General features: G+C 35.6%; 1 protein-coding gene across 1 annotated transcript in view; it reads left to right on the top strand.

Annotated features, from left to right (window-relative positions):
• Positions 1 to 5123: 5123 nt before the first annotated feature.
• Positions 5124 to 21287, top strand: part of LOC106873751 (uncharacterized) — a 524930-nt gene continuing 508766 nt past the window's right edge. The window contains exon 1 of the mRNA XM_089363355.1: positions 5124 to 7480. Within this exon, the coding sequence (XP_089219481.1) occupies positions 7067 to 7480 (414 nt within the window). The 5' untranslated portion in view covers positions 5124 to 7066. The remainder of the gene's footprint in view (positions 7481 to 21287) is intronic.

Raw genomic sequence — 21287 nt, 5'->3', positions numbered from 1 at the left:
GAAATTTCAAGCCCTGCACTATCAACTCACAAATACAGTACAATCTACATATACAGGACCCGAAGGCAGTACAATCCCAGAGTCACAAGCACTAAAAGACTTGGGGATCTGTGCGTGCAATGACACATCATTTTATATGTACATTAGCAAGATGGCAATAAAGTGCAGACAGCTGGCAGGATGGATACTGAGGTCATTCAAGACAAGAGACCAAGAAACTATGTTGACCCTGTGGAGAACCTTTGTTCTCAGCCACCTGGACTACTACTCCCAGTTATGGTCACCACATTGTGCCAAACTAATAGTGGAGCTTGATGCAGTCCAATGCCACTACATTAAAAAGATTGAAACAGTATAACGGATGAGCTACAGGGATAGGCTGAGAAAAGCACAGCTTTACTCCCTGGAGCTAAAGTGTGAGAGAAATGCAACAATATACATATGCAAAATCCTAGAAGGGCTAGTATCTAACTTTGGCATTGAGTGTTATACAAATGCCAGAACTGGCCACCATTTGTACCAAAAATACCATCCACTCCATCTAATTTCAGGACCAGGTACTGCAATAGTCTAGGGTTCAAAGGCCCACAGCTCTTCAATGTCCTTCCACAAAAATGAAGAAATTTGCATAAGGTGGAAGTAGATGTCTTCAAAAAGGAACTAGACATTCTCCTCTCCACAATACCGCATGAACCAACAGACTGACATAAGGTACAGATGAGGGCAGTGGAATCAAATTCCTTTATACACCAAATGTACCAACAACTGGGACAAAGGCGCATACAGGTGTGGTGATGTGAAACATCCAGACTGAGGAAGTCAGAAAGACCATGGTAGTGCTGCAGCATGAGCACATCCGCATGGGTAAAACAAGTAAAAGAGTATACACACACACACACACACACACACACACACACATATATATATATATATATATATATATATATATATATATATATAAATAATATATTTCTAAATCTCTCAGAGAGATTTATGCAGTACTGATATGATAAAGTAGTTGTATGCTGTCAATTTAGTGTGACAGTCCCATCAAGGGAATAATACTACTGCTATTTAGCCCTAGGAAGCAGTACTGCTTCCTGTTGGCCTTGACGCATTTCCTGTGTCCTTATGTTTACAAGGGGGAGACAAGCACCTCCACCCAGCTAAGCCTGCATCCAGAGACTAGTTTCTGAGTCTTTGCTCGTCATCAGTCTGGAGTAGCATGGCGTGCTAGTTGGAGATACCTGTCAAGCTCTTGTAAACATATAATAATTCTAGTGAAATACATTCACTGATTTCAAAATTAGAAATAATACATTTCTAAATCTCTCAGAGAGATTTTTGCAGTAGTGATATGATAAAGTAATTGTATGCTGTCAACTTAATGTGACAGTCCCATGAAGGGAATAATACTACTGCTATTTAACCTAGGAAGCAGTACTGCTTCCTGTCAGCCTTGACACATTTCTTGTGTCCTTATGTTTACAAGGGGGAGACAAGCACCTCCACCCAGCGAAGCCTGCATCCAGAGACTAGTTTCTGAGTTTTTGCTCATCTTCACCAACTAGCAGACCATGCTACTCCAGACTGATGATGAGCAAAGACTCAGAAACTAGTCTCTGGATGCAGGCTTAGCTGAGTGAAGGTGCTTGTCTCCCCCTTGTAAACACAAGGACACAGGAAATGTGCCAAGGCCGACAGGAAGTGGTACTGCTTCCTAGGGCTAAAAGCAGTAGTATTATTCCCTTCGTGGGACTGTCACATTAAGTTAACAGCATACAACTATACATATATATATATATATATATTTAAAACATACAAGAGCGTGTGTGTTTCAGTACACCCACACAGCTGTATATTGATAGATGCATTTACATATATAAATTATTTTGCTGTTTTGGATTCCTTATAATGACTTTCCTTGAATACTTCAACTTTCTTAATACTACAACTTTCTGAATGCTACAACTTTCCTTGAATACTACAACTTTCTGTTTGTGAGGTTTTTCACAAGTCTAATATTATATATGAGAAGTTCAGATTCTAAACTGCTCTTGTGTAATTGTGCCAGCATGTAAATATATTTTACATGGCTTCTGCTTCTGCAAGGAATGTATACTGTTTGTTATCAAAGAATGCAAAGAAGTATTCTTCATGATGTCAATGCAAATTATATACTATTGCAACTTTAAAACAATACAAATAAACTTTTTGTAGCTTGAAAATAAGGTCTATCTAGTCAAGTTAGAAAAAATATTTGGTCAGGTAAAAAAAAATGGGTTGTGGTAAGAAACTTGCTTCCCAACCACAAGGTTCTGGGTTTAGCATCACTGCGTGGCACCTTGGGCAAGTGTCTTCTAGTATAGCCTCAGGTTTACCAAAACCTTGTGAGTAGATTTACTAGACAGAAATCAAAAGTAGCTTGTTGTATATATGTATATATATATGTATACAGTGGTGGACTGGCCAGATTGCCAGCTTGCCTGATGGCAAGTGGGCTCCTAAGACATTAGAGTTCATATACAAGGGCCCATACTAGTATGTAAAGGGCTCATGAAAAAGACTTTGGTTTCAAATAAAATATCTGAAGTCTTAGAGAAAGAATTAAGATTTAAAAAAATAAATAAACAATTTTAGCAAAATAGTTGGTTAAAGAATTCCCAAGGGAATTAATAGAAATCAAAATATATGATACAGCAAACAGCTAGTCAGTGGTGATAAAGTGTAACTCAATCTATATACATATTAATGTAAATATATACACACACGCATACATACATGCATACATATATACATACATATATATATATATGTGTGTGTGTGTGTGTGTGTGTGTGTGTATATATATATATGTATATATATATGTGTGTATATATTATATATATATATATATATATATATATATATATATATATATATATACAGGGCCAGCCTTAAGCCAATTGGACTGATTGCTTCCAATTGGGCCCCGTGCTCAAGGAGGCCACATCCTATACTGTGAAATTTCATGAAGGGGGTCTCCCTGAAGGTTAAAAAAATCTACATAAAAATGCTCCTTAAAAAGAACATACTTCCTACACTTTAGTGACACAAGATACCAAAAGATAAACCCATTCATCCAAAATTGCTTCAAAGAGGTCAAATTGTTGGTGCTCTTATGGCAGGCATAATGAAAACAGCCAAAATGTTTGGTGCATCAAGAAAGTAATGACAGTCTTTGTTGAAACAAAACTCTGGAAGAAAACCAAAACTTTCAGATAGGGACCATTGGACTCTTATACGAATTGTTAGAAAGGATCACAAAAGTACAACTCCCAATATTACTGCAGAGTCTAATGACCACCACAAGAACCCAGTTTCCACAAAAACCTTTTGCCAGGAGCTGCACAAAGCTGGATTTCATGATAGGGCTGCAATCAGAAAACCATTGCTTTCAAAAACAAATGTTGCAAAGTGTTTAGAGTGGAGTAAAAACCCACAGAATTGGTCCCTAGAGCAGTGGAAGTATGTTATTTTCACAGATGAGTCATCCTTTACCTTATTTCTGACCACTGGCTAAGTATATGTGTGGAGACAGCCAAAAGAAGCATTTGACCCAGACTGCCCTCTTCCAACATGGAGGAGGAACTGTGATGATCTGGTTGGAGGGGCTATATCTTGGAAATCCGCTGGCCCAATGGTTTCCTTTCATGACAGATTTAATAGTCAAGACTATTTAAGCATTTTATCTGATCAAATTCATCCTATGGTTGTGGTACTGTTTCCAGAGGGAAATGCAATCTTTCAGGATGTTAATGCACCAATTCACACAGTTAAATTTCTTAGTGAATGGCACGAGGAACATTCTAATGAAGTTGAACATCTTATCTGGCCACCACAGTCCCCAAATCTCAATATCATGGAACATTTATGGTGCATTTTAGAAAAACAAGTAAGGAGTCGAAGAACTGGAGACTGTTTTAGCTAAAGAATGGACAAAAATTGCTTTGGAAACAATTGAAACTTTGTACGAGTTCATACCTCATAGAATTGAAGCTGTAATTACGGCCAAAGGTAGTCTTACCTCATATTAAAATAAATTTGTTTGAAATTTTAAGGTGTTTCCATTATTTTGTCCAGCCCCCGTGTATGTGTGTGTGTGTGTGTGTGTGTGTGTATATATATGTATATATATATATATATATATATATATATATATATATATATATATATATATATATATATATATACATACATATATATATATGTATATATATACATATATATATATATATATATATATATATATATATATATATATATATATATATATATATAAGTATATATCTATGTGTGTGTGTGTGTGTTTGTGTTTGTCTCTAATCACTGTTTGTCAATCGTTGTTGGTGTATTTATGTCCCTGTAACTTAATGGTTCAGCAAAAGAGACTGATAGCTTTAAAAACTCTTAAGGTAGTTCCCCAGCATGGCTGCAGTTAAATGAATGAAACAAGTAAAAGATAAAAATCAATGTACTTCACTTGTAAATTCCTTTATGCATTGGTGTAGTATATTATTCCATTACCTGGCATTATATTGATATAATTTTTCAAATAGGGTGTAACAGATTACAAATGCAACAAGGGAAGTTGTATTTGCTGTTTTCTACTGTATTTTTCTGGATCAGTCAAAGACCCCTAATTTTCACAGCAAGTTTGGTTGTGTGAAATTGAACTTGAGCTTTTTCACATTCCATTTTCAAACATGCACTCACAATCTTTTTAAGAACATGTACTGTTTGATCACTTTGAATTGTGATGTCACTAAGACAACAAGAGGCATTGAAAAAAAGGAAAGGAAGGTGATTTAAATAATCTATTGTTGTTATCCCTGCACATCCCTTAATTTTCTCAACTTGCGATCCAGTGAATGTCTGCAGAGAATCTAGAAATTCATGTTTGTTTTTGAAGCTTTTTTTTGCTTCTTGAAGTAATTTTGATTTGGTCAATATTAAGCTACAAATAACTTAGTTGCAATTCATTAAAGCATATTATTATATTTTTTTTGCTGTTGTGAACAGGATTATCATATATTTTTCTTTCACTATAACAATTCCATTTGCGTGTAAAATACCTCATGGAATTTTGTTGTGTAGTAATGAGACTTGTATCTTTTCTTTCTCTCTGAAGAAGGATAAACATCCGAAACGTTAAGTTTCTTTTCTTCCCCCGGCATAAAGTGTATTCTAACTTTTGATCTATTTGTACACTCAGAACGTTACAAGTTTCAACAAATTATATTATTTCACCGATTAGGACTATGTCAATGTGTTATGTGCACATTCTGTCCACTAATAATTTAAAACCCTAGATATTAGGTCTTTAAAAAAGAAATCGTCTTCAGTCGTATTTCAAGTATCCACTTGTGTTATACTAACAGTTTTTGTGAATGTTTGGTCGTATTTACAGAAAAATATAACTATGTATCAAACTTCTGCATCACTAACGTTTATGAGAAAGTACCGAATTATCACGAATGTGTTGTCACCAATTTTGTAAGTTACTAACATAATTAATAGGATGTAACGAATTCTATGTTGATATATTTTTTAATGAAACAAAATCCTGTAATTATTTTTATATGTTTTTTATCGTGTTGCATTTACGTGTTATATTTTCACAAATACACACTATAAATATTATTTTTATGTAAACAATAAAATGATCGAAATAAAACCATTTCATTCCATATATACATCCGTACTTTACAAACTCTCTGCTAAACAAGTGTGTTTGACGTCACTTCCTTTAATCTCATGCGCACTACTATTCTGCGCATTACCAGCAGAAGGCCGACTGAACGGAAGGATGGTATTGTCTTTTACTTAATGTTTTAGTAATTTCCAACAGATTTACTTTTCTTAGATGCATATTGTCTATATAAGAACAGCGAAAATAAATGTCTGCTTGAATGTAATTTACCATTTGTTGGATGCCCACTAGTCGCTTTATAACGGCAACAACAGAACAAGGAAGATGTGAATATATGTCATTGCCTCGTTATAGTGACAGACAGGCAGATCAGAGAATCCTTATCCATCAAGTATAAGAAAAGAATACGTAGGAAAGCCCAATACTGAAGGGTCTTCACCAGACACTAATACTATGACTTACGTATAATATAATTTTGATTTTCGGTTCCCAGAATTATAATTGTCACTAAAAATGCCGATTAATTAAAAGACTAAATTAACGTCCAGCTTCCATCGTCACCAACCATATCATCAATGAGAAGGCGGATAATAGTGGCATTTTCACTACACAGCTACCTGTCTAATAAGCATTATGAAACCGGATCCCTATAAACAAAAGAGTAAACAAGAAAACAGACTTACAAAATGAACCAAGAACTATTATAAAATATAAAAATGCATAGAATTATTAAATGATTGTTTTTTTTTCATCAGTTACAAAAAAAAAAATGCAGATTTCGCTACATCGAAAGAAATTTGAGTATGTACCTAATACAGAAAAAAACCCATAAACAGCTGTACAGAGATTAAAAGAAATCGATAATATATCTTACGAAAATTACATGAAATATTTTTATCATGTCTTTGAAGAGAACCTACTTTTCTTTATTTTTCTGTATGTAGGTGTGATTTTGTAAAAAGAATAACGAGAGCATTCGAACAGTATTGAGTTTTATATATCACATCAAAATTAAATTGTGTATATCCGAGGAAAACTAAGACATGAAATTTGGCATAAAATATAAAATGTTTTTTGTATTTGTATTTTTATCACATGCATTATTCTTAACAGCGCAATGCAATCATTTTCATGATTTAATCTCAAAGTTACAACAGTTGAAGTTAAGTGGTAATTCCCTGTGTTAAAGTATGCTCCTCATATACCAACGGATTTTCCTTGAAGTTGGCATCTCTATCTCCTCGACTAAAATTTGAAACACTTATCACTCAATTATCTATCTTTATCATATTGATGTCATTCTATTTTTATTTCTTACTTAATTTTTTTTTTTTTAATTCCTCTGGTTTCTTCATTCTGAATGAAACTTAAACAATGAGTTCAAGAAAAGGAAAATCTCGAGACGGAAGCAAATCCCGCGAAAATGCTGCTGCCGCAGAAAGGTTAGCTGATTACACAGGAGTAAGCACAGTGCTTGCCGGTCACAGCAGTGGCGGTGCTGGTTATTGCAGTAATTTAAGTGTTGTTGGTGGTAACAGTACTAGTAATCCAAATAGTGCTGCTACTTCTAGCATTACTGGAAGCACCATTCAAAATATTAGTTGCGGTGCTAGTGTCATTTGTGGTACGACAACTCTAACTACTATAGCACCGAGTGGCTCACCCGATCATGAAGGTTCGGTTTCAAGTTCTAATCCAAGCCCTTCTGGTTTGGAAACTAGTAGGGAAGAACTTCCAGCCGGAATGGATTCAGCAACTCTTAAGGATAATCAAAAAGATCTTGTCAAGGTACGTATTTATATGGATTTTTCTGTCGATGTTTTTGTTATGTATTGTTAGCATCAAGTTTACCCCCACCCCCCGATCAAACGATCAAAGCTGTTCCACCTATGATCATTTCGTTTTTTTTTAATGAGTATTTAGGACTGCATTATCCAATCCTGTCTTTATTTTCAAGATTGCAGGGCATAATTTGAGGGAAAATCGGCTACTATTTCTAACAAATCAAGCGATCGCATAGAGGCTTTCTCGTTAGTTAGTTCTCTGCAATGTTTATTTTCATAACTTATTAAAATAATACGATGCCTATAGTTGGAAAAAAAACATTCAAATTTAATAGATTGTATGTGCACCAAAAAAAAAAAGTTTCAAATTTTATTTTTTCTTTCTTTGAACTAGAAGTTTTCATAAAGGATAATGACATGATTTCAACTGATATTGGCGCTTTCCCAGTATGTTACCATTCATGTATGTCATTTCATTTTCAGTTTCACAGTTTACATTTTGATATCCATTAAGAGATAAACGATTTCGTCTTCTGCAATTATTTGCTTCAATAAATATAACGGTACAAAATTTAACACGCTTTTAAACCTCGAACCGAACTATATGTAAGGAGTTTTTAGTGACATTTATGTTTGTATCATTTGCATAATTTCTTTGACGAATATTCTGAATTTCCATGGTAGTTTATTTTATTTGTATAGCTAAAGAATAATGTTGCCATTTTATTTCAAATGGGTATTAATAACTTCACGATAATTTTAGATTTGAATGTATTTGATGATTATTTTCATAGAATATTTTACCAGGTAGGTGGGTATAAAACGAAAGTATAAAAAGCGGAATTGTTTAGGTGAAAAGCAAATCTGTTGGGTGAGGTGTAAAAGCATACTAGTACCAAAGATCTGGTGTCAAATGCAGTAAATTAAAGATACTAAAAAAAAAAAATGAAAGAAACCATATTTTATATAAATTGAAACTTGATTCGTATTCGAGAATTGCAGTTAGATTTCCGTTATTACACGATAAAGCAACACCACTTACAATTGACAAACGAAGAAAATGCAGTACGATCATTATAAACATTTATAAATTTTCTTCTTGTAAAATTTACGTTACATTGCAGCTTTATCATATATACTTGGCCGTGACCATTCCATAAATTGAACTGGCTACGAAAATGTTTATCCAATGACTCGTAACTTCCACATACATGGAGATCAAAGCATTCTTGTTAATGATTTTCATTTCAGTATTAAATTATATTTTTTATAGTACATTGAAAAGGTTATCTTGTGATAAGATTTTCTTAGTCTGGTTTAAAAGTATTAAGGAAGTATTTTTAGTTCCTCTCAATCTCTGTGGGGTTTTTTTTTCCATCTCATGCAATGTATTATAAAAATGACTTTAATCAATTTTGTTTCTCGTTATTTTGGGCTTAGTCTCATGAAGTTATTTTGATCAAATTAAGTTTCCGACCAAACTATTAAATTTCCTTCTTTGAATTTCAGGAGCTAAACAAGGCATGGAACACTTAATTTTTAAATCAGGGCATTTTAATCTCGATAGCCACAGAAAATAATTATTCAATAATTCTTGGCTACACATTTTGTTGCTAATTTCACAACATTTGTTACGTTTGTTTTTCGTTTAACGACTTTGTTTTCGTTTCTTTTGATCTATTGTCGCCTTCTAATCGGAAGATACAGTATAAAACTATACACATAGATGTGATTAGAATGTCGCTGGAAAGAATCCTAAAACGGATTCTTCAAGCCGAGCCAACCGGCAGGAGACCTAGGGGTAGACCAAGAATGAAATGGCTGCATAATATCTAGTTTCAGTTGGTCATGCTTGGGAATCCAGCCGGAAAGTATAATGATGGCTGATTCTGATAGGACCCTATGGAGGATGTGCCTGAGGATACGACTCCACGACCTTTCCAAGAATAGTGGGTGGAGGAGATGGATGGGATGTATAAATATAAATTCTCTAAATGAACCGTTTTGTAAAGATTGGAGTAATGGTGTAAGATGATGAATTTTATATGTAAACGAGAGATAACTGCTTCATGTTATTGTGGATGTCGATAATTACAAAATATTGGTAACTTTTTTATCATATTCATCAATTGATTACGTCATTTCCAACAAAATGACCCTGTACACCTGTGAAATATATTAGCTGGATCAATTTAAGCGTATAAACACAACACAAACATTCGCTCAGATTAAAGCACAAGTTCTGAACATCAGCTAGTCATGATCAGCTAAAACAAGATCAACTTTAGGTACCCCAAATCCCTGAAAATGTTTATATGCAAGCACAAATTAATTCCCTAACAGGGATTCTCTTCATACCTCATGATTGTAAGTAGCCTAATATTCTGAACACTAGTTAATCCTATTGTTGAAACACAAATGCGTTACGGATGTAATGTGTCGCAGAAATTCTTGCCATAACAGAAAATTAAGTTTCCCCCATCGATTTTAATGTTAAAAAGTGACCCCCCCCCCCTCCAAAAAAAAACTGAAGTACCATAACTACTATTCTGCATGAGAATAACAATTTCTAAATATTCACAATACTATGTATACATAAAAACATTTGAAGAGAGATATGTTTAAGGAATAAAACTGGTATTAGGGTACGTTCTGACCAAAACATGTTTATTGTTTGAGGAGTGATGGCAGGATGAGGAGCAGTGTCTTCTGTCTTTTAATTCATCAACATCTACTTGAAGGGAAAACCTATCCAAAGTTGTTTGATGTTTATGGCACATCATCTCTTTATACAACTTACTGTAAGAAATGAGCTTGTAAATTATTCGTAATTTTTTCAAGATTATAGAGTCATTATCAGTAAATACTTGCTGACCTTCTTGTATAAGTGCCAGCCTTTTAGCAATATTCTTTGCAGTCAATGGAAGTGGAGTTGGTGGAATCTCTTCTCAGCTTGCTGTTCTAATGGCATCAGCTTTTCATCAGACATTCTCTTTGGGCCACTAGTAAATCAACCACATTATCATCTATGTTTTTTTCAAACTCTACATCATTTGCATGTGTCACACTATCTTTCCATGGAAAACTTGTAAACTCAGAGAGACATCCTGGCCATATATTTTTTCAAACGCCTTTCAAAGTTGAGGGTTTCACTTTATCATATGACTCAAATATATTATCCACAGCATCCTTTATGGTGAACTTCTTCCAGAAGTCTGTAACTGTAGGTTTTAAGTTAAAGTTCTCAGATAATATGCCTTGAAATTAGCTCCCACACCTTGATCCATTGGCTGGAGCAAAGAAATATTCTTGGGGATGTTATCTGCGTTTGCGCTATCAGAAAGTTCATTTAATTTCATTCGGTGGCTTGGTATTTCATCTAAAGGGAGCAATGTTTTGTTGAAAATATTATGTTTGGTACTGCATCTTTCTACAGTAGGACAAATAATGTTTGTAAACCACTGTTTGAAAAGGTTCTTAGTCAGTCATTCATGCCTTCTTATTTGAAATCAGATTAAACTTTGCAATACTCCTTGAAAGCTGTTGGATTTTTGGATTGGTACATGAGTAAGGACAATAATTTCATATCAGCAGCAGCATTTCCTTCCAGAAGAATCAGGCAACTTTTGGAAGCTTTTATATCATAGTTTTGATTTTCTTTCTTAAGAAATAAAAGGTCTAGCAAGCATGCTCTTTTAGAAAAATGCAGTTTCATCAACATTATATGTTATGTATTGCTCTTCAGCAATGATTTTTTTCTAGTTGCTCAGGATAATTTGTAGCAGCTTCACCAGTCATTATTATGTTGAGTAAATTTAAATGCTTCTTAAACCTTTAAAACTGGCCTTTATTACTCAGTAAAGTTTTCAATCTATGAAAAATTAAGGTCTAAGCAGTTAAAGGAATGGCATCTTGTTTACTTAACTTCTCTATGTTGTCATGTTTGATTGTACTGTAGATGTTGCAAACTTTGTTTTGGTAATATATTCTTTTACTTGTTTCAGTCATTTGACCGTGGCCATGCTGAAGTACCACCTTTAGTTGAACAAATTGAACCAAAGACTTATTCTTTGTAAGCCTAGTACCTACTCTATCGGTTTCTTTTGCCAAACCGCTAAGTAACGGGGACATAATAAGCACACCAACATCGGTTGTCAAGCTATGATAGGGGCACAAGCACAGACACAGAAATACATACACACACACACATATATATATATATATACATACACATATATACATGCATACATGCACACACACAGTCTGTGCTTTCATACTTGAAATATCTCTAGTTCTGGTAGTGATTCAGTAATAGAGGAGTTCCCAAGGGCAGCCAGTCTTAAATTTCTCAGTTATAGCTTTGAAGACTATGATAAACAAGGGGGTGCTAAGAACTGATCCCTGGTAGATTTCTACTTGTATACTAAACTCCTTGCTATACTTATTGGCAGCGCTCACTCTACTGACAGTATCCCTGTACATGGCTTGCACAGCTCTCACCAACAACTCATCTATCCCTAGCTTCACATTACCCACCAGATAAGGGAATGGGGGACCCTATCAATGGCTTTCTCCATTTCCACAAAAGCTAAATACAAAGGTTTATTTTTGGTCAAGTATTTCTTCTGCAGTTGTCTCATCGGTGGTGCTTCTCCCTGGCACAAATCTAAACTCTATCTCATCTATGCTAACTTTCTTCCTATGACCCTTTTCTGCAACTTTCATCACCTGGTCCAGTAATTTGATGCCTCTATAATTATTTCTGTCTAAGGCATCACTCATCTTTGTAGCAGTTGACACCAATCATTGGGTATGACTTCCTCATGGACAACCTGATTAATTATATGGATGACCAGGTCATATTCCACTCTACCAAATATTTTAAGCATCTCAGTGGTAATTCCTGATGGACCAGAAGCTTTTCCTGTCTTTATATCCTTAATAGCTTCGTATCTACTAAGCTACTGTCAATTTGGATTGCTGGCCCCTCTGTTGGATCCACATTAGGCAGGCTCTCTTTCTCTAATGCATTCTCTACATTTAGCAACCTTTCATACTGTCACTTCCAAGTCTCTTTTGCAGAATCACTAACTACAAGTGAGCCGTCATCTATATGGACACATTTCTCTCCTACCACATCACAATATTCTCTGACACACTGTCTTGCAATCCAAAACATTTCAAGCCTTTAGTCTTCACACCACAGAACACTGGCAAACTTCTTCCTTTCTGCTTTTCCCCACGCTAAGTAAACTTGTCTTCTAGCCCCCATCCTCGCTACATGATCTAGTTCTTCCAGGCTTATTTCTTTGTTCTAATGGCCATATCTGGATTGTTAGACCTGGTGGTGATGGTGGAAGTATTGTTGATGGTCATATTGTTCTTGTCAATTATTGGTGTTTCATTTGAAGTCAATCTCCATTGTTGCTGTTGTAGATCATAAATGAGTTGGTGGGTTTGGTTGGTGAAAGTTGATTTATATAGATAGATACTCATTATAACACAAGAAAATATACATGCACACAAAAATTCACTGAAAAATTCTGATGCACTCTGTAAATCTTTATAGTGATCCATATACATGTGTGTATATTGTTATTATAGTTTTTAAAATTATCAACTATAGGTGCAGGTGTGACTGTGGTAAGAAGCTTGCTTCCCAATCACATGGTTTTGGGTTCAGTCCCACTGCATGGTGCCTTGGACAAATGTTGGATCTCTTCAGTTTGGCTCACAGATTTTAAAATTATTTTAAAAACTAAACAGTTTGAAACTTCATATACTGGTCGTATTTTAGAAGTGTCGTATTTGGGTAATTTTAACCAATCAACGGCATGTATTTAGCTGAAGAAACCTACTGCTGTTTGCGATAGTAATTGAAAAGCAACAACTTCCAGGTCGTCTTTAGTAAATGTATTTTTCAACCATGTGTGGATTATTTGGTGTGTTTGGAAAATATATTTAGTAGAGATGACCTGGAAGTTGTTGCACTTCAGTTACTATCGCAAACAGCAGTAAGTCTCTTCAGTTGAATACACGTAGTTGATTGGTTAAAATTACCCAAATACAACAACTTTAACACAAAATAACATATGAAATTTTGTCAAAAATGCTGAAAGTAAGCCATGAGAAATTACACTAGTATACGAAGTTTCAAACTGTTTAGTTTAAAAAAAATAATTTTAAAATCTGCAAGCCAAATGTCTTCTATAGCCAAGTGGATTTTGTAGACGGAAATTGAAAGAAGCTTGTCATAAATGTGTGTGTGTGTCTTTGTGTCTATGTTTGTCTCTCCATCACTGCTTGACAACTGGTGTTGGTGTGTTTACGTCCCTGCAACCTAGTGATTCAGCAAAAGACACCAATAGAATAAGTACTAGGCTTCAAAAAATAAGTCCTGGGGTGTATTTGTTTGACTAAAACCCTTTAAGGCAGTTCTCCAGCATGGCTGCAGTCAACTGACCGAGACATGTAAAAGAATAAAAGAATAGTTTGCTCTTAGCTAAAAATGTGCATTTTGGCTAAGAAGAAAATGTAGTTTGAATTTGTTAAAATTAATCCAAATTTTTGTAAGGGTGAAATAACAGATCATATCCTGAAATTAATGATCATACTTTAAAATTTACACAAGCACCAAATCCTGTAATTTGAGGTAACCATTATGCAGGGATACACATATGCAAATAATTTTGTAGTTATAGTTGCTTTTGAAAAATGATTTAGTCCATGAATGTTTGTTGAAATGGAAACAATTACATCCTAGAAGAACCATTAACTATTTAGAAGTGGAATTGTGATTATGACCTTCATCATCATCATCGTTTAATGTCCTCTTTCCATGCTAGCATGGGTTGGACGATTTGACTGAGGACTGGCAAGTCAGAAGGCTGCACCAGGCTCCAATCTGATCTGGCAGAGTTTCTACAGCTGGATGCCCTTCCTAACGCCAACCACTCCGAGAGTGTAGTGGGTGCTTTTACGTACCACCTACAGTACTGGCAACGGTCTCGTTCCAAAGGTGTATTTTACGTGCCACCTGCACAGGAGCCAGTCCAGCGGCACTGGCAACGACTTCGCTCGAATGATTTTCCAGCGTGCCACTAGCACAAGTGCTGAAAGGTGGCGCTCGTAATGATTACACTCAAATGGTGCTATTTACGGGCCACTGGCACGGAAGCCAGGCAGCTGCTCTGGCAATGAACACGCTTAGACAGTACTGTTAGTGCTCCACTGGCGCGGTGCCAGTCATTGGATATGGTTCAATTTTGATTTCACTTGCCCCAACATTTCTTCACAAGCAGAGTTTAGTGTCCAATGAAAGAGAGGTTGGCATGGGTGCCAGTTGTTGGATTCGGTTCAATTTCAGATTTCAAATTCACTTGCCTCAACAGGTCTTCGCAAGCAGAGTTTAGTGTCCAATGAAGTAAAGATATGGATAAGTGAGCAGGCCACACATCTGGCAGAGGTCCCAGCTTATGCTCTCACTTGGCTTGCCGGGTCTTCTCACGTACTGCATATTTCCAAAGGTCCCGGTCACTAGTCATTGCCTCGGTGAGGCCTAAAGTTCGAAGGTTGTGCTTCACCACCTCGTCCCAGGTCTTCTTGGGTCTACCTCTTCCACAGGTTCCCTCAACTGCTAGGGTGTGGCCCTTTTTCACACAGCTATCCTTATCCCTTCTTTCCACACATGTCCACACCAATGCAGTTGTCTCTCTAGCACACCACAACTGATGCTTCTTAGGTCTAACTTTTCTCTCAAGGTACTTACACTCTGTCGAGTATGCACACTGACATTACACATCCACCAGAGCATACTGGCTTTGTTTCTTGTGAGCTTACGCATGTCCTCAGCAGTCACGGCCCATGTTTCACTGCCATGTAGCATGGCTGTTCATACACATGCGTCATACAGTCTGCCTTTTACTCTGAGCAAGAGACCCTTTGTCACCAGCAAGGTAAGAGCTCTCTAAACTTTGCCCAGGCTATTCTTATTCTAGCAGCAAACTTTCAGCGCACCCTCCCCCGCTACAAACTTGGTCACCTAGGTAGCGGAAGCTATCAACTAATTCTAGTTTTTCTCCCTGGAGTGTGGTAAAGGTTGTATTCTGCACATTCTCAGTGTTTATTGCTCCTGAGCCACATACAAAAACTATCTTGCTAGTTAGCCTTCCTATTGATATTGCTGCACCTCTTATGTGTCCATAGCTTACACTGGGTACATCTTACGGAGTTTCTACCTACGCATTTTCTGCAGATTGAGCAGGGGTTTGTGTCTTGTCTACCTTCCTACTTATTAGAACTTTGGTTTTAGCTAGGTTGACTCTAAGGCCCTTCGATTCTAGTCCTTGCTTCCACACCTGAAACTTCTCTAGTTCTGATAGTGACTCAGCAATTAGGGCAAGGTCATCAGCATAGAGGAGCTCCCAGGGGCATCCCGTCTTGAATTCCTGTGTTATTGCTTGGAGGACTATGATAAATAGGAGGGGGCTGAGGACTGAACCTTGGTGGACCCCCCACCTCTACCCGGAATTCTTCACTGTACTTGTTGCCAACCCTCACCTTACTGACAGTGTCCCTATACATGGCTTACACAGCTCTCACTAACTACTCATCTATCCCCAGTTTCCTCATTGACCACCAGATAATGGAGCAGGTACAGAGGTTTATCTTTGTCAAAGGTGTAAGATGTTTGGAATTAGGGTTGTAACTATGAATGAAATATTGTAGTGCTACAGAAATATTGTAGTGTTGCAGAAATGAAGACTGTTGTAACATTCAACTTGTGATTATAACTGTCAAACTGTGATTGTGAAAATCTGCTGATTTATATCAGATTAGTTTTGAAAATTTTGATGCTGAGATTTCAGCAAGTAAATGAGTTTGCCTTAAATATTTGCTAAAATTCCTTTCCTTTATGTTGCTTTCCACTTGTCAGTGAATTGATTCTGCTACCAGATAGGTTTGAATAAGCTATGGTGTCATTACTTGAAACACTTACCTACTTAAAGTAATCAAACTTTAAGAGACTGATTAGAGGAAGATTAAATGGAACTTGTTAGGCATGTATAGGTTTGAAACTAGGGTTTATTTAAATATAAAAGTTCCAATCCTAACAAACCTCAAAAATTAAAAGTTATTTCCTCTGTTTGAAGGATTTGAGTTTTTGGTAACAATTTTGAAGAACAATACATGGGATTGATATTACAATAATGCAAAGAGGTTTACTGAACATATTATTCTTAAGAAAGAAATTCTCCATTGTTGTTGCATGAAAGGAATTTAGATGCATAATAGCCCACTTTTTGCGTCATTGTTTTGTACAAGAACATGTAGATCTTTCACAAAAATTATATAAAATCAGCATCATATGTAACAAAGTTCGAATCACTCAGAATGAGATTATTGACAATATGACCAGCAACAACTTATTTGCTAAGGAATAACATAGATTTGCATTATGTAAGTAGTACAGAATATTCAGGAACTGTTTATCATTGAGAAATCTCAGTTGATTTAAGTATATTGATTATATATTTGATTAGTTTTACATTTGGTGACTTTTCATCCTTTAATTCTTTGAGAAAAGGTGGTTGGGTAGAAGGTATCTTGGACTGTGGTAAATAGCAAACAATGTTGTTTCCATTTATTATATAAAGTTGTGCAAGTATTTTTCCCCAAGAAATCCTATTTTGGTTGAAAGAGAAATAATCATCATCATGATTTAATGTCTGTTGTCCATATTGGCATGGACTGGAAATAGAGAACTAAATACTTATTTCAGTTGATTATACATATCTGCAGACATATCTTAAAAGTTTTTGCTTCTAAAGATTATTGATAAGTGCTTAAAATTCTAGTGAAAGCTAATGAAATTAACCTTCCCTTCTAAAACCTTATGCATGATTAATGGACTCATTTCTGTTCATTTTAAGACTATGGTAAGAAAATGCTTTTAATATAGAAACCTCATTTGATGAACATACTGAGTTAGATTCATGTAGAGAATATGCAAAATAGTTACTACCAATGAACTAACTGTATTGTGGTTTGGCTGATTTATGAACTCAGATTTGACTTTCATTCAGTGTCTCACAGATAAAAGATATTCATAGAAGACGTTAACCTCAGCTAACATAAAATGTTTGAATTTGAATTGTCACTAAGAATAAATCCCATTCATGTGAGTTATTAAAAGAAGCCAAGTAACATTATGGAAAGTAGCAATCTAAGTACAGAATACATACTAGGTAATTGAAAGTTAAAAAACATAGGAATAATAAATTTAAAATGCCTTTGGAAAGTGTCTTTACAGAGAATACTGCACTTACTGTAATTTATAGTTTGTAATGTTTGTTTTTTAATGCTATATTTATTTTGTAAAAGACAATATTCTATATCTTGTACATAAACATTATCAGCATTCTTTTGGTTAAAGTATCATACGTCAAAATGGACAGCTGATTGTTCAGTAATTTCCGTAAAGAATTTTTATTTATTTACTTATGTTTTCATGTCCTGTTGAAGCCGACATTTGCCTTTCAAGTCTATGAGGGAGGTGAAAAGTGAAACACATGCTTGCATGTGCTCGCATACACCCATTGACTTTCATAGCCATGAGTTGACAAGTGAAACACACTTGCACGTATGTTCAGACACGTGCACAAAGCTGAACATGCTTGCATACAAACACACACACATACATACACCCATATATCTTGCATATGTGCATACATGCATAAATACATATACATACATCTTTTTCTATGTATGTATATATGTGTGTGTGTATGCATGCAAACATGATCACATTTATGAATGTGTGTGTGTGGAGTGTTTCACTATTCAACTCTTGGACATGAAAGTCAATGGGTGTGTGTGTGAGTTGTCCATTTTGACATATATGATACTTTAAACAAAAGAATGCCAAATTATCCTAAGTTGGAGCATTCTTAGGAATAGATCATAGGTTGCATAAGAGATTGATAGAATAAGTTCTTGGCTTACAAACAATAAGTCCTGGGACTGATTTGCTCAACTAAAGGCGGTACCCCAGCATGGCTGCAGTCAAATGACTGAAACAAGTAAATGAATAAAAGAATGATTTACAATTATCATTCTTAATACTCACATTTGGATCTTCAGTGTATGCTAATCACTGTTGTACAAGATGCATCAGATTTTTGAGCTCATTTGTATGAATTTAGAAAAAGACACATAGCTCATCAAAGAAAAGGTATATTTGAAAACAAATTGGTACAAATAATCTTGAGAATCCCTTTATCAAACCTATTCAATGAATCTACTGTTAGCTGCTTCAATATGAGGTTGGAAGCATTGACATATCTGAATCAGATGATCTCTATCAATTTTTGACATAGTGCTGGTTATGGGGGACTTGAGAGATTGTATAGTGTTATGGGGGTGTTGATTGACCTCTCTCTTGACTATGCCTCTTACATAATAGTCCAATGGATTGAGGTCTGGTGAGCTTGGAGGCTTTGTGCCTGGGAGAACATGATCATAGAGATTGGCATACATCCACACATGGGTTGTCTCAGCCTTATGAAATGGCACAGTCTTGTTGGAAAATGTACAATCTTGCATTGCGTACTCAGGGCCTTACAACTTCTCCAACACTTCTGTATAGACAACAGCATTGACTCTCAACTCCAGTGAGAAAAAGTGAGGAGGCATGACATCTCCTTTGTTACTGACAACTCCTAGAAATGTCACAGTTGCTGGGAACACCTCCCACAACTGTGATGGTATACTGAATGACAGATGGTTATGCATGATCATTGGAACCTCATTTGGGTCTCTGCATAGCCATCTGTCATTCCCTTGGTTTATTTACCTTTTGGTCCTGATTGAAGTGTTCCAGTTTCTTCATGTTTTAACTTGTTTAGCAAGCACTTCGTATGGACCAAATGATTCTCTTTTGTCACATTTGATATAAACTGATCCCTCCACATCACATACAACTTGTATGTCCTCATGTACAACTCTTCTGATGGTGCATTCTGAAACCTTGAGGTCCTTTGCAATGGCTCTGATTGACTTTCCAGGATTTTATATCAATTATTTCTTGGACTTTTTGTACAAAGTTATGTGTTCTGATGGTATTAGGACCCTGTGCATACGTTTTGCATTCAGCTGCTGATGTTAGATTCCCATCAGCAGCTTACAGCTTCTTTCAAACTTTGACAACGAAGGTCAGGCAACTTTCAAGAAGTGAGCTGAGTCTGTATCACTATGTTGCACTTTTAAGGCAATGATTACAGCATGCCTTTTCATTTACCGAGTCAACCTAATCTCTGACATTATTTATCTTGTTTCATGTCTTCCTGAGTCTCTCTCTTCCACAAATTCTATCCACTTTGAGAGATTGGCATTTCTTTATGGAGCTCTCAGCAATACATCTGCATTATATGACCAAACCAATGCAGTCGTCTCTCTTCCACACTGCATCTAATTCCTCTTATGGTTAACTTCTCTCTCAGTACACTAGCACTCTGTTGCACATGTACTTATATTATGCATTCAGTGGAACATACTAGCCTCATTCCTCTCTAGTCTTTGCATTCAGAGCTAACATTTCACTACCATTTAAAATTGTTGTTCGTATACTTACGACATACAATCTTCTGTTTATGTGGAGAGAGAAACCTTTGGTTGCCAACAAAGGTAAATGCTCTCTGAATTTTCTCCATTCTATTTTAGCTATTACACTCTCCATAGATCCTCCCTCCCTACTAATTAGCAGAAATTATCCACCATCTCTAAAGAGCCTCTGGAAAATTTGAGAAAATTAATTTCCTAAGTGTCTGTTGTTTTTATGGCTCTTGTGCATTTTCCACAAATGAACACTGCATTATCTGATAACATTCTCCTTATTGCACTGACCTCTTGTGTGTCTATAGCATACACTAGGTATACTGTATAGAATTTGTGCCTACACCTTTCCTACAAATCGAACAAGGCCATGTACTTGGAGTGGGTAGGCTCCTGTCTGTTTTCTAGCTTATTAAGACCTGTGTGTGTATGTATGTGTGTGCGCATGCATGCACGCATGTATGTATACACACACACATACATATATGTATATAAAGATAAATATAGAGATATTCTATTGACAATAAAATTATTTATGAATATGATATATAACATTACATAATATTATATAATTAATAATAACAACCATAAAAGGCTAAGAAATTGTTTTGGCTTATATATATTTTTTCTGATATACATAATCACAGTTCCATTATATATTTATTCACTTCAGACAAGATGAAATTTATATATATATATATATATATATATATATATATATATATACACACACATATATTTATTTATATATATATTTATATATATTATACATATATATTAATTAATTTATATAAGGGCATATTTATAAATATATATATATATTTATTTATATATATATATTTATATATATATTATACGTATATATTAATTAATTTATATAAGGGCATATATATAAATCATCATCATCATCATCGTTTAACGTCCGCTTTCCATGCTAGCAAGGGTTGGACAATTTGACTGAGGACTGGTGAACCAGATGGCTACACCAGGCTCCAATCTGATCTGGCAGAGTTTCTACGGCTGGATGCCCTTCCTAACGCCAACCACTCCGAGAGTGTAGTGCGTGCTTTTATGTGTCACCCGCACAAAGGCCAGTCAGGCGATACTGGCAATGGCCACACTTGAAATGGTGTATTTTAAGTGCCACCTGCACAGGAGCCAGTCCAGCAGCACTGGCAACGAACTCGCTTGAATGTCTT

Source organism: Octopus bimaculoides, chromosome 15 (genome assembly GCF_046866305.1).
Source record: "Octopus bimaculoides isolate indiv1 chromosome 15, ASM4686630v1, whole genome shotgun sequence".
Taxonomy (NCBI): domain Eukaryota; kingdom Metazoa; phylum Mollusca; class Cephalopoda; order Octopoda; family Octopodidae; genus Octopus; species Octopus bimaculoides.
The sequence above is the reverse complement of the archived record's forward strand: the minus strand, read 5'-3'. Positions and strand labels throughout refer to the sequence as shown.